This window comes from Phyllobates terribilis, unplaced genomic scaffold, assembly GCF_046119375.1.
Source record: "Phyllobates terribilis strain yellow unplaced genomic scaffold, ASM4611937v1 Scaffold_4__5_contigs__length_816908805, whole genome shotgun sequence".
NCBI classification, from domain to species: Eukaryota; Metazoa; Chordata; class Amphibia; order Anura; family Dendrobatidae; genus Phyllobates; species Phyllobates terribilis.
Window position 1 is genome coordinate 563,540,593 of NW_027362764.1, and position 19,453 is coordinate 563,560,045.

Sequence of the window (19,453 nt, forward strand, 5' to 3'; positions counted from 1 at the left end):
ACCTGTAAAAAAAAGAATAAAATAAAAAAAAAATATTATATTTACCTTCTGATGGCCCCCGGTTTCCTTCTATTCGCTTGCCGGCAGATCGCGGTGGACTGAAGTACCTGCGCTGAAGTCATAGTTATGCGACAGCAGGTCCTTCAGTGTAGTACACTGCGAGCTGCCTGCAAGCCAGGACGGAGCGAAGCAAGACTCCGGGGGCCATCGGAAGGCAAGTATAGATTTATTTTTTTTTATTTTTTACCATTCTTTCGGTCACACTATATAAATCCATGCCAGTTGCATGGATTTATATAGTGTGACCAAGTTGTCAAGCACTTTCCAGGTGATGCTAAAATCGCTTGGAAAGCGCTCGTCAACCTGCATGCGGAAATGCATGTGAAGAACGCTTCACTTCACATCCGCATGTCCCTGGAAGGAAAAACGCATGTACAAATCCGCATGCGTTTTTTTCTGCCAGGGAGATGCAGAAACGCTCAGGAAAAATCCGGAGCATTTCTGCATCGTGGGCACATAGCCTAGACCTTTTCCGTTTTAGGTCAGTTAGGATTACCATAATTTTTAATATTTTCCAAATTCCAAAATAATGAGAGAGAGAATGTTTTAAGGCATTTTTATTACTTACTGCAAAGTCAAAAGTTTACATACATTTCATTAGTATTTGGTACCATTGCCCTGAAACTGAATGACTTGGGTCAAACGTTTGGGATATCCTTCCACAATAATTGGTCGCAATTTGGGCCCATTCCTCCTAACAAAACTGGTGTAACTGATCCAGGTTTGTAGGTCGCCTTGCTTGCACCTGCTTTTTCAGCTTTGCCCATAAATTTTCAATAGGATTGAGATCAGGGCTTTGTGATGGCCACTCCAAAACATTGACTTTGTTAACCTTAAGCCACTTTGTTACTCTTTCGGCAGTATGCTTCGGGTCATTGTCGATTTGGAATACCCATTTCTGCCCAAGCTTTAACTTCCTGGCTGAGGTCTTGAGATGTCGCTTCAGTATTGCCACATAATCTTCTTTTCTTATGATGCCATCTATTTTGTGAAGTGCACCAGTCCCCCCTGCAGCAAAACAACCCCACAACATGATGCTGCCCCCCACGTGTTTCACATTTGGGATGGTGTTCTTAGGCTTCCAAGCTTCTCCCTTTTTCCTCTAAACGTAACGATGGTCATTATGCCCAAAAAGTTCAGTTTTAGTTTCATCAGACCACAGGACATGTCTCCAAAAATTAAGGCCTTTGTTCCTGTGTGCATTTACTAACATTAATCTGGCTTTTTTGTTTCTTTTGGAGTAATGGCTTCTTCCTGGCAGAGGGGCCTTTCATCCCATGTTGATACAGTACTCGTTTCACTGTGGATATTGACACAATCTTACCAGCTTCCGCCATCATCTTCACAAGCTCTTTTGCTTTTGTCCTTGGGTTGATATGCACATGTCGGACCAAAGCACGTTCATCTCTGGGACACAGAACCTGTCTCCTTCCTGAGCGGTATGATGGCTGCACAATCCCATTTTGTTTGTACTTGCGTATAGTTGTTTGTACAGATGAACGAGGCACCTTCAAGAATCTTGAAATTGTACCCAAAGATGAGCCAGACCTGTGCAAGTCCACAATTCTTTTACTGATATCTTGGCTGATTTCTTTAGAGTTTCACATGATTCTACACAAAGAAGCAGTGTGTTTCAGGTGTGCATTAAAATATATACACAGGTGTGTGTCTAATTAACGCAGGTTTTTTGGCAACATCTATCAGAAGCTTTCAAACACATGACATCATCATATGGGTAGTCCAGAGTTTAAAGGCATAGTAATCTTGGTGTGTGTAAACTTTTGACTTAGCAGTAAGTAATAAAAATGCCTTAAAACATTCTCTCACACATTATTCTGGCATTTGGCAAATATTAAAAATTATGGTAATCCTAACTGAACCAAAACCGGAAAGGTTTATTCTGATTTCATCTCAGATATTGAGATACTGAGAAAAACATGCCTGTGTGTTTTTTTATATAGTGTATGTAAACCAACAGGTGCATCTCACTAAATTAAAATCATCAAGAAGTTAATTTATTTCAGTTCTTCAATACAAAAAGTGAACTCATTATATAGAGTCCTTACAAACAGTGATCTATTTCAAGTGTTTATTTCTGTTAATGTTGATGATTATGCCTTACAGCCAATGAAAAGACAAGTCATTATCTCAGTAAATTAGAAGTATTAGCAAAAAACACCTGCAAAAGGCTTGCTAAGTGTTTAAAAAGGTCCCTTAGTCTGTTTCAGTAGGCTCCACAATCATGGGGAAGACTGCTGACTTGACAGATGTTCAGAAGGCAGTCATTGACACACTCCACATGGTCCCAGAGTTCCCATTTTCATTTGGAAATCAAGGTCCCAGAGTCTGGAGGAAGAGTGGAGAGGCACACAATCCAAGCTGCTTGAGGTCTAGTGTGAAGTTTCCACAATCAGTGATGGTTTCTGGAGCCATGTCATCTGCTGGTGTAGGTCCACAGTGTTTTATCAAGACCAAAGTCAGCACAGCAGTCTACCAGGAATTTTAGAGCACTTCATGCTTCCCTCTGCCAACAAGCTTTTTAGAGATGGAAATTTCATTCTCCAGCATGACCTGGCACCTGTCCACACTGCCAAAAGTACCAATACCTGGTTTAAAAACAACAGTATCACTGTGCTTGAGTGGCCAGCAAACTCGCCTGACCTTAACCCCATAGAGAATCTATGGGGTATTGTCAAGAGGAAGATGAGACACCAGACCCAACAATGCAGACGAGCTGAAGGCTGCTATCAAAGCAACCTGGGCTTCCATAACACTTCAGCAGTGCCACAGGCTGATCGCCTCCATGCCACGCTGCATTAATGCAGTTATTGATGCAAAAGGAGCCCTGACCAAGTATTGAGTGCATTTACTGAACATACATTTCAGTAGGCCAACATTTTGGATTTTAAAAACATTTTTCAAGCTGTTATAAAGTATTCTAATTAACTGAGATAATGACTGTTGTGTTTTCATTGGCTGTAAGCCATAATCATCAACATTAACAGAAAAACACTGGAAATAGATCACTCTGTTTGTAATGACTCTATATAATATAGGAGTTTCACTTTTTGTATTGAAGAACTGAAATAAATTAACTTTTTCATGATATTCTAATTTAGTGAGATGCACCTGTACATACAAAGATGCAATCCTTTCCTTACTTTTTACATGTCATTGATTAATCTGGCCAGTTTTGTTGTTTTTTGGAGTCCACCAAGTTATACCTCCTTTTTTTTTTTTTAGACGTTTTTCAAAACGGCTCAATAAGATACTAAGATTGTCCGGGGAAGTAAATCTCCACCTTAGTATGTAGCCACCATATTTTGTTTATGCTTCAACCTTTTGAAGACGATTCAGCCATTTATCGCACATATGATTTGCTGACGTTGGACAGGAGCACAGTGTAAACACATACTCCTGTTCTTCCTGTCCTCAGGACTTTATTTGTTCCTTTAAGAGGGATCAAAAGGCAAACATTTCCAATAAATTAGTTTAATATGACATCTGCTTTTCCACTTCCTTTATTACAATAACTTAGGCTCTATGTATCTTGCTGTGAAGTAATGCAACACAGAAACATGGCTGAAGTTATATAGACGAATATCCCGGAGCGAGACACAGTGGGACTTCGATCTAATGACTTAATTGAAGTTATATTAAACTTTAAATGAAAAAAAACCAAAACACGTAGGAGCAAAACTCTCCATGGAGTTTCCAAAATTTTTGCAACTTTAACATTATTAAATATATGCATTAGTGCAGGACTTAACCTGCATCATTGTGATAATTACCAAGCAGATCTGTGGTGATTAGGTTCTGCAGAATAAGGAGCCAAATTTTGAATGTCACTATTGAGGGTGATCTGGAAACATCAGCAAAATTTTACCAAGGTGTCTGTACAAGTACTTGTGCACATCAAGGGTATGTGCAGATTTTCTGCTGCAAAAACCAGAGTGTTGGTAGAAAAAAATGTTACGTAAAATACTCCCCTTTTTGACTTGTTTTTACTTGCGTTTTTTCTGCAATCATTTGAATGGGAGAAACATGCTGAAATAATTGACATCCTGTAAATTTTAAAAAACGTTTTAAAAACTGCAAGGAATAAGATAAGCAGCATGTGCATGAGATTTCAGAAATCACATTCACTTTGCTGACCCCGTAAAACTGTACGAGAGGTGGTGAGGTCTCTCCTTCAATGGAAGTCTTCAAACACAGGCTGGACGGACATCTGTCTGAGATGGTTTAGCGAATTCTGCATTGAGCAGGGGGTTGGACAGCGGTCACGTATGTTGTACTTGAGATGTTATCACTGCAGCGTGTCAAGAAAGGCTCAAATCAATGGCAGACAGCCAGCGATAGAGCAAGGTTCAGTAAGTAGAGCTGTGTTTCTTATTTTCAACTTGTGGAAGCCAATGGTGTGAAACAATGTAATAATGGAAAACACCTTTAACCCTTCCTGATGTAAAACGTAATTGTACATCCTACGTCAGGTCACCATGTATGGAGCCAGGCTCAGATTGGCCCACGTGGGAACAGATATTCCTCCGATAGGCTGCTGTGCATGAATGGACCCTCCATATAAGCCATGCATCGCACAGAACACATTATGCACTATATAGGCAGAGAACAGCATCTCAATTTTTAACAAACTACCCCTTTTATTACATATAGAGGCATAGGCTGAGATTACATATAAGAGCTGTAGGAAACCACATAGTATCCTCCATCCCCAGCTAGGAATTTGTGAAGGAGGGTCATATGATATTTCCATGCAACTGAAGAGTAGGTCCCCAGAATCAACATTACTAGTGGGCCTTTGGCACCCAATCTGACACTGTACGGAGCAGGCTCAGGAGCTGAGCTCACACCATGCCCAACAGATGCTGGGCATTACACAGCCGGCAGCTTCCTGTAATAGCAGTGAGCGGAGATTACTTTAATTGCTGCTGTTTAACCATTTAAATTATGCTGGCAATCACTGTAAGCAGCATTTACACATTTACATTAAGTGATTCACAGGGGGCTGATGGGCTGTCATGGCAGCCAGGAACCTGCTGAAAACCTCCATGTCTGCCATTTTAGTTCACCTGTGAAGCCCAGCCTACGACTGAGCTTCATAGGAGGAGAACACCATGTTCACTATATATTGCAGACTCAAGTCACATAGGGGGACTAAAAATAAAGTAAAACATCCAAATCACAACCCCCCACCCTTTCCAGATTACTCGTTTAAAATGAAAAAATAAAAATAAAAACATGTTTATTTGGTATTATTGCACCTGTAAACAAAACGCCGATCAAAATATAAAATTGACATTAACTGTAAAGAGAAAGAAAAAGAAAAATCGAATTGCAGTTTTTCAGTCACCACACCTACATCGAAATACAAGAAAAACCAACCAAACAAACGTTATCATATGTACCCCAAATGGGCATCAATAAAAGTGTCAGGTCGCCTTGCAAAAAAAAAAAAGCCTTCATACGGATCCATAAATAGAAAGAAAAAAAAATGACAGGTCTCAGAAAATGGTGACACAAACAATTTAAAGTAACATAAAGGAAAAAAAAAAAAGTTTGGCAACGCTGCAGTCATACTGGCCTGCAAAAATCACACTGCCAGGTCATTTTTACAGCATAATGAATGCAGTAAAAGTGAAAACAAAATCTATCGTGGAATTGCACATTTTCTTTTATTTTTTTTACCATTTCACTGCACTTTTTTTCTCATCGTCTTCCAATCCATTGTATGAAAAATAAATCATGTAATTTGAGGCGACAACTTGTCCTGCAAAATGCAAGCAGCCCTCATATGGCTATGTTGTTGGAAAAAGAAAGTTGGCTCAGGGAACAAGGGGAAGAAAAATACAAAAGTGCAAAAAACGAATAAGCTAATATCTAAACCGGTCCAAACGCAATAAAACAAACCTTTCAACTAAAACTGGTTGAAATTGAGAGGGATCCAATTTATGAATGGGAAATTAATCAAATTACCAAACTTACACTACATATAGCTATTGTGTATCCACGGTAGGAAGCGAACATAAAACACTGCGTTTCCCAGAGGAGAAACAAACCTTTTAGGGAAGTGGCGGCCGCTTGCATACCTTATTATATAAATAAACGTGGACGCAGCGTTAGGAGGGTATAACATAAACCAGATAACGCTAAAAATTCAAAAAGCTCAAACAGCTCGGAAACCATGGAAATCAGAATGGTGACAAGATAAATATGAGCCGCAGATTGTGGAGGATCAGTGCGGCACCTGGTGTACAGTTGCTAAATGGTGACAAAATAAATATTTGATTATGGCAATACTGGAAGAATTTCTACACCTGGGAATGGATCCTCTGCCCGAAATACAACATACACTATAACATACATAACCTTTCAAAGAAAAATCTGCAGCAATTATAGGGCGGAGGGTGATGCTGTGGGTTTATAAAAACAAAAATCATTGCGGCTGTATTCCCATGTAGGGTAAATATTTTTTTTTTTCTGCTGCTTTTTTTTTGTGAGCAGAATTGTAGGATTTTATTCAAACTCCAGTCCACTGGTGAATCAAAGATTTTCTCTACTAAAAGAAAAGAATAAAAGTTATCTGCAACAAAAAAGACGCATCAAATAAGGAGGAGAAGGCATTAAATAAATGTATAGCAGCAGCAAAAGTCCACTAATCAATGAAGATTGTTATTGTGTATTATAGTACTGACATCTACAGAAGATCTGCAGATACAAAAGCAGCAGAACCCCCCCCCCCCAAAAAAAAAACAACGTAGTGTGAACACGGCCTAAATGTTATACATATTACACATCTTACAACAGAACTGGATCAAAGAAGAAAGACTTCTATTGTGGGTATTGCTATTTGTTATCGGAGATATCTCAGTTAATGAATAGCAATACCTGCAATAAAAATCTTTCTTCTGTGATCCAGTTAAGTCATGATCTGAAGAATTAAAGAAGTTCAGTATATTTTTCAGGTATTTAATTTCACTACTTCACCCTTTCAGGCTTTGCAGAATAGGAAGGTAGGAAGGCCTTAGGCCAGGGTTGGGGAACCTCAGGCCCGTGGGCCATTTATGGGCCGTAATGACCTCTTCTCCTATCCCCGGGCAGATTCCCGAGGACTGCAGTGCTTGGGCCTGCAGCTGTATTTTGATTGCCACCGGCCTTTCAGTTTCTTCTTGCTCTGTGAGCACGCGCACGTAATGTTCACTACTGAACTCTGAGGCGCGTGCAATAAAAGATTACGTTCTGACACCAGTGCCAGCTTCAGGACGTACTTTTATTGGGGAAAGTTAGCGCACGATTTGTATGGCCCCAAAGGCTGGTATAAATGTCCAAATGGCCTTTGGCAGAAAAAAAATATTGCCCACCCCTGCCTTAGGCCATCTTCTCTGTAGTAGAGAGGCAACTTTCTGACGTAAAACCCTCTCTGCTCATTCTGCCACTCAGGACAAGCTAGAGGAAGCCAAGTCCATTCAACTTGCCATTTAAATCATAAATAAGATACGAAATACCCTTAGGCCATGTGCAAGCATTCAGTATTTGGTGAGTTTTTTACATCAGTATTTGTAAGCCAAAAGCAGGAGCTGGCCAATCAGAGGAAAATTATAATAGAAACACGTCACCACTTCTGCATTATTCATCCTGGCTTTAGCTTACAAATACTGAGCTAAAAACTCACCAAATACCCAGTGTGCACGTGGCTTTATTTTTCAGCCAAATATGTGCATTATTTTTGTTGAGTAGATGATTTGTCAGCTGACTTAATAGTTTATTGCGCCATTAAATTGTTGTTGGCAGCACAGGGGAGTTTGTATCAGCGTGTGTGAACAGGCCTTGTATTTAGTTGATCGGTTCTCGTTATGGGAAGAAAACAAACCATAACTGTGGAAATGAAACATTACTGGTTTCACTGACAAGATGACATTCTTTCACTGCTCCTGTCTGATGCTGATTAAACTGGTAATCACATACATTTTGGTAATTACAGAAGTAAAAGACTATTTCTAAATTGCATGTGCAGATGTCTCGGAATCATTTAGAACCCATTAATCAGGATTAATTAGAATATTGTAATATATGGTAGTAATGTCATCTTTGCAGAAAACATTCATGAATGCAATATTTAGGCAAAGTATTCTACTTATCAGAGCACCAGTTGTGCTCCAGAGCTGCACCTCCCTTAATAGGACAGAAACTGCAACAAAGGTCAGTCACTCCAGCTGCCAACAGCGCCAGGGTTGGAAACAGAAAGCAAACGCAGAAACCTCACAATTGGTCAGACACCAACATAGCTTGTAGGCACTGATCCTTACATGACAATAAAAGGAAGTACCCACGAGGAGTACTTGGTACGTTTCTTGACGCGTATTTTGCAAACAAAACACAGTGCATGACAGTTCCAGCAAAGTGGATGGGTTTTCTTTAAATCTCATGCCCACTGTATATTATTTATGTATATGTATGAAGATAGAAAACAGCACCAGCAAATATAATGTGAGTGCAGAGCCTCCCAAGCAAAATCAAGCTTTACATACCATATAAGAAAATGGAAGCAACACACCATTTCATAAAGTGAAAAAAGTTGCTTTTTAATAGCCCATGGTGGCTTGAGAAAGGATCATACCATGAGCCGAAACGTCGCCACCATGGGCTATTAAAAAGTAACTTTTTTCACTTTTTGAATTTGTGTGCTGCTTCCATTTTATTATATGAGCGAGATAGATATAATATATATTATATATTTATATTATTTGTTATGAGTGCTGCAGAAACTTATCTGCGATGCATTTTTAAAATCCACAACGTGTGAATTTTTTTCTTGCGTTTTTACTCGTGGATTTTCTCCACTGACATGAGGAAAATCCACAGAAAAAAAACTTATATACATTTACGCAATGGAAACGCATGCAATATGCACATTACTTTTTCAATAAAATTTTTACCAAAGCTAAGTGACAGGAAGTATCCAAAACAAAGCAGCTTTATGTGACGCGCCCCTGGGCCTGTGTCGCGCTGCGTTGCGCATGCGGGAGCTTACCCGGAGCCGGATCTCTTGAGGGTTGTAGTCTCGTGGCGGTGATCCGGTCCGTGCCCAGGGAGTCAGACTAAGTGGCGCTGTATTAGCGGTAGATGTTGGACGACTACGCCACCTGTTGAATGCAGCTATGGAGCTGCCGCTGCAGGGCAGACCGCTGAGGCCGGTGGAAGGATGGTGCAGCGTGGATGGTATAACCCCCAACGGGAGGGGTATGGCCTCAGGGCAGCCGACGTGGATGATGGGGGTAGCAGGAACCACTCAGAGACGGTACAGTGTAGTTCAGGGTCTTTACTGGTAACAACGACAGACCCTCCCGGAGTACTTGCTAGCAAACGGGGCCTGGTCAGTCTTTGAGCAGATGGGATCTCCCCTGGCCAGGCGTAGTTGTAGGCCTCCCAAACTGACTGTACTCTTCTGGCTACCTTGCTAGAAGCTGATGTAAGTAGCCCACGTCCCTGAGTGTACCGTGTGGTGCTCACCCGTATGGCCGGTGACTCGGGGCCTTCTAATGGCTTCCGCTCCACGATGGCGGTGCTGGTCCCACGCGTGTGACCGTGCCTTCGGGCTTCTGGGCCAGAGGACCTGAAATCCCCTGCCTGACGGATTCTGCTGCTGGGTAGGAGTTAGTCCCCACAGCCTCGGACTCCGGGTCCGGTAAAGAATCTTCTTAGTCAGGGCGAGCTCTGCAGCTGCCAGCCCCTGACTCCTTGTAACTCTGCTGTTTCCTATGCTGCTTCTTGTCTCCACTCTCCTTGTCTGACTCACCCTGCCTCAGCCCCGGGTTTATACAGGGGAAGTTCTTCCCCTCCCAAGACTGGGCAGGAGGTGTGGCATGCACAGGATCCCTGACCAAAGGACCTCCCACCTGCTCTCAGACATAATATCTCTATCACTGTGGCAACCAGACCCCTGGGGTGTCACATTCCCCCCTAGTGAAATTTAGTACTCCGGGACTAAACACATTTAGAAAAACATAACAAAGCAAAAACATTAATAATACAATAAGAAAACATATAAAGATGGTTACGGCGTGTCCGCAACCGGCTGCAGTCTCTGAAGGAAGCAAGGTGTCCATTTCACCAACACAGGGAGACGTAACCAGGTAGGGGTCTGTCCTACCCCAAGTCCTTAACAGTCTCTAGTCCATCCTGGGTTACGCTCCAACTATGTACAAGGATTCCCGGTAAATCCACCAAGGATCCCTAAAAATAACGCCGGAGAGTTCCACTTGTTGCCGTTGCATCAGTGCCCGGATCTCTTTCTGGAGCACCCGCTGCTCGCCGGAGCTGGCATTCTTGGCAACCTGCTGTAAAAGGAAAATCACCTCTTGCCATATGTCCGGGTTGATTGCAGCGGCGGCAGATGGGTCGTCCGTCCTCACTGTATCGGTCACTGGGTCTTCCTCTGGCCGGTGGGGTCCTCCTTGGTCGACGCCACGGGATGTCCTCCGGTCCGGATGCCAGCTGGATCTTCCCTGGGGTGGAAACCTGTAAAGACTGCACAGTTCGGGTTAGCGCAGCAACGCTCTTAGCTAGCTCTTGGACCTGATGGTGTAGGTCTGGAGCCGGGTCATTGTCCAGAGCCTGCGCATCAGCTCCCACAGGCCCTGCTGACAAGGGCGCCGCCTCCTGGTAGTAAGTGGTAGTGGGGCGTCTGTGGGTCACAACGCCACCTGGTGCCGGTTCTCGGAGCACCCGGATGGCTCTGTCCTTGAACTGTGCAAAGTCCAGATGGGGATCCTGTAAGGCCATTGCCCGCAACTGGGTTCGGTGGGCATTGCAATATAAACCCTCTATAAATTGTTCAGTCAACAGCCTGTCCTCGTTTCCCACCCCATCAGGGTCGGTCTGCTTAATGGCCCTCAGGGCCTCTTGTAGGTTTAGTGCATAGTCCCTTATACTCTCATGCGCTCGCTGCTTGCACCCGTAGAATCTAAGCTTAATCTCGGCTGAGGTGCGGGTATCAAAGGTGTCCTTCAGCCGGGTTAGTATCCCTGCGACAGTCTTCCTCCCAGGTGGCCAGGATTGTACTTCCCTTTTGGCTGCCCCAGTTAGTTGGGCCACCAGGATGCTCACTTTTTGCTCTTCTGTGAGGGGGTACACCTGGAAGAGGCTATCCAGCTTTTCTCTAAAGTCATGCAGGGTATGTGACTCCCCTGAGTACTGGGGTAGCCAAGCTGCTCCCGGGATATAGGGCATGGTGAAGGGCATAACTGCAGCAGCGGTGGCGCTGGCGGGGGTTGAGGCAGCGAAGCTCTCTTCCGTATCCGACATCTTCCTCCCCCCTAGTGGACCGTGGCCTACCTTGCGATGATCCTCTTCCGTAGGCCGCGGCTCCGCAGTGGATCGTCAGGGTTGAGGACCTTCCGTCGCGCTCCTGTGACGTCGGCGTCTGCTGGGCTCCTTCCAGGACCTTACGCAACGTCCGGACGTGAGGCGGGGCTTCAGTTCTCGCGCGCTTTCGGAGTCCACGCCCCTCTTCTTCCCGCGCGGCGTCCTCAAGATGGCGTCCAATGGCGGGAAAACTCCACGGATGGCGGGAAGAAGGTCGAAGATGGCGGGAAAACTTCGCGGATGGCGGGAAGAAGGTAGAAGATGGCGCCGGATGGCGGGAAACCTCCACGGATAGCGGGAATCTTCACCACTGGTAAGTTTGAACAGTCTTTGCTTTTCAGGCACGCAGTACCCGGTGGTTGCGGGCACGAAATCCTGCCGACTACGCCAAAGTTGACGCGCCCCTGGGCCTGTGTCGCGCTGCGTTGCGCATGCGGGAGCTTACCCGGAGCCGGATCTCTTGAGGGTTGTAGTCTCGTGGCGGTGATCCGGTCCGTGCCCAGGGAGTCAGACTAAGTGGCGCTGTATTAGCGGTAGATGTTGGACGACTACGCCACCCGTTGAATGCAGCTATGGAGCTGCCGCTGCAGGGCAGACCGCTGAGGCCGGTGGAAGGATGGTGCAGCGTGGATGGTATAACCCCCAACGGGAGGGGTATGGCCTCAGGGCAGCCGACGTGGATGATGGGGGTAGCAGGAACCACTCAGAGACGGTACAGTGTAGTTCAGGGTCTTTACTGGTAACAACGACAGACCCTCCCGGAGTACTTGCTAGCAAACGGGGCCTGGTCAGTCTTTGAGCAGATGGGATCTCCCCTGGCCAGGCGTAGTTGTAGGCCTCCCAAACTGACTGTACTCTTCTGGCTACCTTGCTAGAAGCTGATGTAAGTAGCCCACGTCCCTGAGTGTACCGTGTGGTGCTCACCCGTATGGCCGGTGACTCGGGGCCTTCTAATGGCTTCCGCTCCACGATGGCGGTGCTGGTCCCACGCGTGTGACCGTGCCTTCGGGCTTCTGGGCCAGAGGACCTGAAATCCCCTGCCTGACGGATTCTGCTGCTGGGTAGGAGTTAGTCCCCACAGCCTCGGACTCCGGGTCCGGTAAAGAATCTTCTTAGTCAGGGCGAGCTCTGCAGCTGCCAGCCCCTGACTCCTTGTAACTCTGCTGTTTCCTATGCTGCTTCTTGTCTCCACTCTCCTTGTCTGACTCACCCTGCCTCAGCCCCGGGTTTATACAGGGGAAGTTCTTCCCCTCCCAAGACTGGGCAGGAGGTGTGGCATGCACAGGATCCCTGACCAAAGGACCTCCCACCTGCTCTCAGACATAATATCTCTATCACTGTGGCAACCAGACCCCTGGGGTGTCACATATGCATTTAAAACATGCCTTCAAAGAGACAAAAACGGCAGCAAACAACTACTGATAAAAACGTACCGGTATGTAATAAAAAAAAAAAGATCTAAAAAAAATGCAGTAACCTAATTTAGCTAATTAGTGCAGAAATGCTGCAGAAAATTTGCAACATAAAAAATGCACAAAAATACTAATTACATTAGTAAATATTCAGCATGGTATATATGGACTATTGGGGGGGGGCATAACATTGGGCACAAACACACTCTGATACTGGGAGTCGGAAGAGCCCTCTTCAGAAGCACTCCTCCTCCTCCCATCAAAGTTTTTATCCTCTTAATATATTGCTGTGTACTTACAATTGCTCATTTTACCTTTCTACCCAGCCAAATCTTTTATTTGCTATGTAGAAACAGGAAGTCCCTGCATAAATCATTCCCCTCTTCAACTCCCTGACCCAGCTGCTCCCTCCTCCCCCTGCCAGGGACTTTTGCAGTGACTTATGACTCATGCAGGGAAAAGAGACTTCCTGTTCTACATAGAGATTAGAAGGATTCAGCTAGTCATATTTTAATCACGTGATGTTAGACCTAAGAAGGGAAAAAGAAGGGCAAAATGATCAATTGTAAGTACACAATGCTATATAATATGATGATTGCAATATATTAAGAGGATAAAAACTTTGATGGGAGGAGTGCTTCTTTAACAATGTTTGTGTCCACATGTGTTTTATTCATATATTGGAATTTATTGCATCCCTTCATTAAAGAAGCCCTCCAATGAAGTCTCCCCCCCCCCCCCACTAAATCTGTGTATATGTAGTGTATGTTAATATACTCACTTAATGCTGCCTTCTCCGTTATCCAGCACTGTTCTGCTCATCTTCTCAGTGACATCACCGCTCTTCAGACTATCCATGCATGAGCTGGAATTCTATTTTCGAGTGAAAACCTATAGGGCCTTGTTCTGACGCTCCATAGATTTATACTGTAAAAGCCACGTCTGTGTCACACAGAGCACAGTGTGACCCGGAGAGTCTGTATTGCAGTGATGTCATGTAAAAGAGAACAGTGCTGGATAACGAGAAGGGAGTGGTAGGTGAGTATATTAACACACTGGCTCTACACTACATGCTCATATACACAGATTTAGTGAAAATTCATGGGAGGGCTTCTTTAACTACATTAATCTCAATAGGAGAACAGCCAAACATAGCCATCTCTCTCGGTTGATGGCGGCACTGGTACTACTCTGTGTGAATCCAGCCTAAACAGCCTAACTACGTGCTGATGACTCGATGTATAACTGAACTTCCTTTTATGACCAATCGCTCCAAGCCCTTATGGAGGGAATACATTATCAGAAGGTGACTTATTGGTTAAATTACATTTTTGTATTACATTTAGTTTTTTTTTCAATACACTTTATAGTTCTCTTATATTTATGATTACTTTATTAAAAACAAAACAAGACGCAAAAATTAGCAAAAAAAACAAAACAATTGTGACTTTTTTTTATTTTAATGGTGTTCACCAAGTGGGATTAATATCATGGTAAATTTATAGTTTGGGTCGTTCTAGAGACGATGATACCAAAAATATGTATCATTTATTTAGATTTAATTCCTTTTTCACAATAAAATCCAGCATTTAAAAAAAAAAAAAAAAAAAAAAAGTGCTTTTGTGTGTTGCCCTACTGCAAGAGCCGTACATTTTTCATTGACAAAACTGTGTGCAGGCTTTTTGTTTCTTTTTTTCACCTGACAAAACAGTTTTTAATCGGTACCATTTCGGGTTTCATGAGACTCTCGATTTCATTAAATTTATTTATTTTTTATTTTTTTTAAGTGAAAGGATCATAAAATTGCAATTGTCTTTTTTTTTTTGTTTAAAACGTTGTTTATTGGGAGAGCAAAGTGACAAGCTGAGATTTATAGTTTGGGTTGTTACAGACAGGGCAATGTCCAATATGTGTATGTGTCCCCCTACTGTACCACCAATAAAAGGACTTGAAAGAGAAAAAAAAAAAAGAAGACCTGCTGAAGTTTTTTTTTTAACTTACTTTGCAGGTGTGATACACATTTAGCATTATACAGGGACAGGAAGAGATCACACATCACTCTCCTGTACCTGCTGCTGCAACGCCCCTCAGCCCCCTCTCCTACTGCACACTGGCTTGAGTGGGGGCGGGGTGGATTCATTTTAGCATTTTAGAAGGCTGCATCTCAGACTGGAACGCAGCTACACAAGCAATTTAGGGCTCATATTGAGACAGAATTGTCACTATAATCAAAAAGCAATCTGAGATATCACTAGTCAGGCCTCATTCACAGGTCAAGTTTTTTTCTCACGACTAGAACACGTACCCATTATAATCTATGGTGCTATGCACATGTCCGTGTTTTTTTTTACAGATCGCGTATCTGTGCAACACACATGGAGACATGTACGTTTTTTTCCTGTATCACGGATGAAAAGTGCCAATACAAGTCTATGGGTCTGTGAAAAAGAACGTACAGCACATGGATGGCATCAGTGTGCAGTCCATTTATCCAACACTGGTGACACACACAGGTAAAAACAGACACACAGATGACAGACTGATGGAAAACATGGATGACATACGGATGGTAAAAACGGACACATGGATGGAAATCACTGATGACAAAAACGGACACACTGATGCAAAAACATGGATAGTAAAAATGGACACACTTGGCAGAACAGTGATGACACTGGACTGGTGTTTAAACATGGACGAGTGAATGAGGCCTTAAAGTGAGTCAGTTTAACCCCCGACACCTCAGGACAGATAGCAACTACAAGAATTCTGGACTGGTTTTGAAGTTGTGAATCTCATTTTCAAAACCAGCCCTGGATCATTTCTGTAGCTGTAATCCAGACTGCGAAATGGCCATTAGTAGCCAGGACGTTCTGTTTGGAAGTCACAATCAGGTATCCTCTGCAGGAGAAAATACTGTATTGCAGTAAATTGAACATCTGGCATGCAATCCATGGTCTGCTGATTATAAACTGCTCAAGTCATTTTTCTTTTTATAAAGCACATTTTTTTAAACTTTAGGTTTTAGCTACATGGCAACTTTGAGTCTCCCAGATTTAGATTTTTTTTCTCCTGTCAGTTATCCTATATAGCAATACCACTGCTCAATTCTTCTGTATAAAAGAGTTTAAGCTAAAGTCAACTGCCATTCATCTGCAGTGATTACTGTGCCCCATTCCGCCAAGGAAAACCGGATGATCCTGTGGAAGAACAGGAAGGACACTGGAGTTTATACTGGCATCTAGCTATTGCAGGAAGAGTGAAAATTGGCATCTGCACATTGCTGGAAACAAGAAATGGTGGGAAACTGCAAACACCCATAAAATATAAAGTGGAGGATAATTTATTTCCAGGATCTATGAAATAATAATATTGGAAGGAATGTGAACTTCACAGTTCTGCAGAAGGTAACGAGTTCAGTGGATCAGGATTTTGGCAGATATAAAGAGACTCTGATTGGAAACATTATAAATGTCTTGAATGTTCTTTAGTTAATACTACTTTTCTACAGCAACACAGAGTGAAAGTAAGTTAGTATGGATTTTGCCAGACCTTCCACTGCAGATGCAGGATTGTTAAAGGGATTGTCCACCACAATATTGTATCTTACAAATAGGTCCTGTGAGCTTTAAGGAGAGAAAACAAAGCGTACACTCATCTTCTGGTCCCCCATTGTGTTCCTCTTCACCCCACTGATCATGTTCCCCACTATTTTTTCTTCTTGCTTGGATGGAAATTAATGGTTGTACAAAATCAGTGGTAACTGATTGGCTGCGGTGGTCACCTGATGCCCCCTGCTAGAACAAGACGCAAGGAGACAGATGGAGACAAGGCCAGCAGTGAGAATGGACACAAAAGTCCTAAACCTTCAACAAATCCACACAATTAAGAAAAAATTGCACTGATTTTTGTCGGGAAAAACAAAAAGTTATATGGCAGATGAATGAGCAAGCTCAATCTCAGATTCCGCATGGAAAAGCTGCACATTAGCTCCATTGAATGACAGTACAAGCAATCCTCATACAGGTCATCTGGCACATCCACAGCAGAAATCTGAACACACCGTCTATATTGGCTTTTTTGGAGGACTTGAATTGTGTATTTTGGCATAGCTTTCCTATGACCATTTAAAAGGTGGTGAAGTTTGAGACTGTTCACCTGCATTAAAAATATCAACATGGATATAGAACAGAAAATTGCAAAGAAAACATAACATTGCTCACATACCTTTATCACCCGAGTGTGACACGTGGACTCCATTTTGAGGAACCGACACATTCTGGTGTTGCTGCTGATTTACCGAGTCAAGGAAGGATACAAGGTTTTCATGATGTGAAAGTTCCTCTATCACCGGGAAGGACACAATGTTCCAGTTGAGCTGATTCAGGCTCTCTCCTTCAGTTAGTGCTCGGAAAAGGGATGGAATAGGCTCATGAAGTTCCTCAACCGTACTCTTAGAAGTTGGAGGAGTGTCACTATAATTCCTCGGATTGCACATTCCTAAAGACAAATGGAAACAAGCTGCTCTTATCAGAGTTCATTGCTGGCTGGACAACCATAATTATATATATATATATATATATATATATATATATATATATGTATGTATACAGTACAGACCAAAAGTTTGGACACACCTTCTCATTTAAAGATTTTTCTATATTTTCATGACTTTGAAAATTGTACATTCACACTGAAGGCATCAAAACTATGAATTAACACATGTGGAATTATATACTTAACAAAAAAGTGTGAAGCAACTGAAAATATGTCTTATATTCTAGGTTCTTCAAAGTAGCCACCTTTTGCTTTGATGACTGCTTTGCACACTCTTGGCATTCTCTTGATGAGCTTCAAGAGGTAGTCACCAGAAATGGTCTTCCAACAATCTTGAAGAAGTTCCCAGAGATGCTTAGCACTTGTTGGCCCTTTTGCCTTCACTCTGCGGTCCAGCTCACCCCAAACCATCTCGATTGGGTTCAGGTCTGGTGACTGTGGAGGCCAGGTCATCTGGCGTAGCACCCCATCACTCTCCTTCTTGATCAAATAGCCCTTATACAGCCTGGAGGTGTGTTTGGGGTCATTGTCCTGTTGAAAAATAAATGATGGTCCAACTAAACGCAAACCGGATGGAATAGCATGCCGCTGCAAGATGCTGTGGTAGCCATGCTGGTTCAGTATGCCTTCAATTTTGAATAAATCCCCAACAGTGTCATCAGCAAAGCACCCCCACACCATCACCCCTCCTCCTCCATGATTCACGGTGGGAACCAGGCATGTAGAGTCCATCCGTTCACCTTTTCTGCTTTGCACACAGACACGGTGGTTGGAACCAAAGATCTCAAATTTGGACTCATCAGACCAAAGCACAGATTTCCACTGGTCTAATGTCCATTCCTTGTGTTCTTTAGCCCAAACTTGTCTCTTCTGCTTGTTGCCTGTCCTTAGCAGTGGTTTCCTAGTATCTATTTTACCATGAAGGCCTGCTGCACAAAGTCTGCTCTTAACAGTTGTTGTAGAGATGTGTCTGCTGCTAGAACTCTGTGTGGCATTGACCTGGTTTCTAATCTGAGCTGCTGTTAACCTGCGATTTCTGAGGCTGGTGACTCGGATAAACTTATCCTCAGAAGCAGAGGTGACTCTTGGTCTTCCTTTCCTGGGGCGGTCCTCATGTGAGCCAGTTTCTTTGTAGCGCTTGATGGTTTTTGCAACTGCACTTGGGGACACTTTCAAAGTTTGCCCAATTTTTCGGACTGACTGACCTTCATGTCTTAAAGTAATGATGGCCACTCGTGTTTCTTTACTTAGAATTTGTATTATGGAAAGAAAAAAGCAGCTAACAGTCTATTCAGTAGGACTATCAGCTGTGTATCCACCTGACTTCTGCACAACACAACTGATGGTCCCAACCCTATTTATAAGGCAAGAAATCCCACTTATTAAACCTGACAGGGCACACCTGTGAAGTGAAAACCATTTCCGGTGACTACCTCTTGAAGCTCATCAAGAGAATGCCAAGAGTGTGCAAAGCAGTCATCAAAGCAAAAGGTGGCTACTTTGAAGAACCTAGAATATAAGACATATTTTCAGTTGTTTCACACTTTTTTGTTAAGTATATAATTCCACATGTGTTAATTCATAGTTTTGATGCCTTCAGTGAGAATGTACAATTTTCAAAGTCATGAAAATACAGAAAAATCTTTAAATGAGAAGGTGTGTCCAAACTTTTGGTCTGTACTGATTATATATATATATTATATATATATATATATATATATATATATATATATATATATATATATATATATATATATATAGAGATGAAGCACTCCAAGAAATTTTTGAAAAGAAATGGACTTTAATGAGCCCAAAGGCGACGTTTCGGTTCACAGAACCGTTCAAGCAGAGTTCAAGTGCATATAGTGCAATATATATATAGTATAAACACTAGACTATGGAGGGCACCATCCAAATCAAAAAGGGGATCAACATGCTGCACACCACATAAATACACGTGAAAAAAGGAAAAGAGTTGTGCTATAAAGCTGTTTTTTTGGAGCAGGTGGGCTTCAAATTAGTGGGTAACCCCACTATATTGATTT

At 42.8% G+C, this 19,453-nt stretch overlaps 1 protein-coding gene across 1 annotated transcript in view; it reads right to left on the reverse strand.

The window, feature by feature from the left end:
* TWSG1 (twisted gastrulation BMP signaling modulator 1) overlaps positions 1 to 19,453 on the reverse strand; it is a 42,814-nt gene that overhangs the window by 7,711 nt on the left and 15,650 nt on the right. Inside the window, exon 4 of the mRNA XM_073676707.1 lies at positions 17,079 to 17,351. Within this exon, the coding sequence (XP_073532808.1) occupies positions 17,079 to 17,351 (273 nt within the window). The remainder of the gene's footprint in view (positions 1 to 17,078; positions 17,352 to 19,453) is intronic.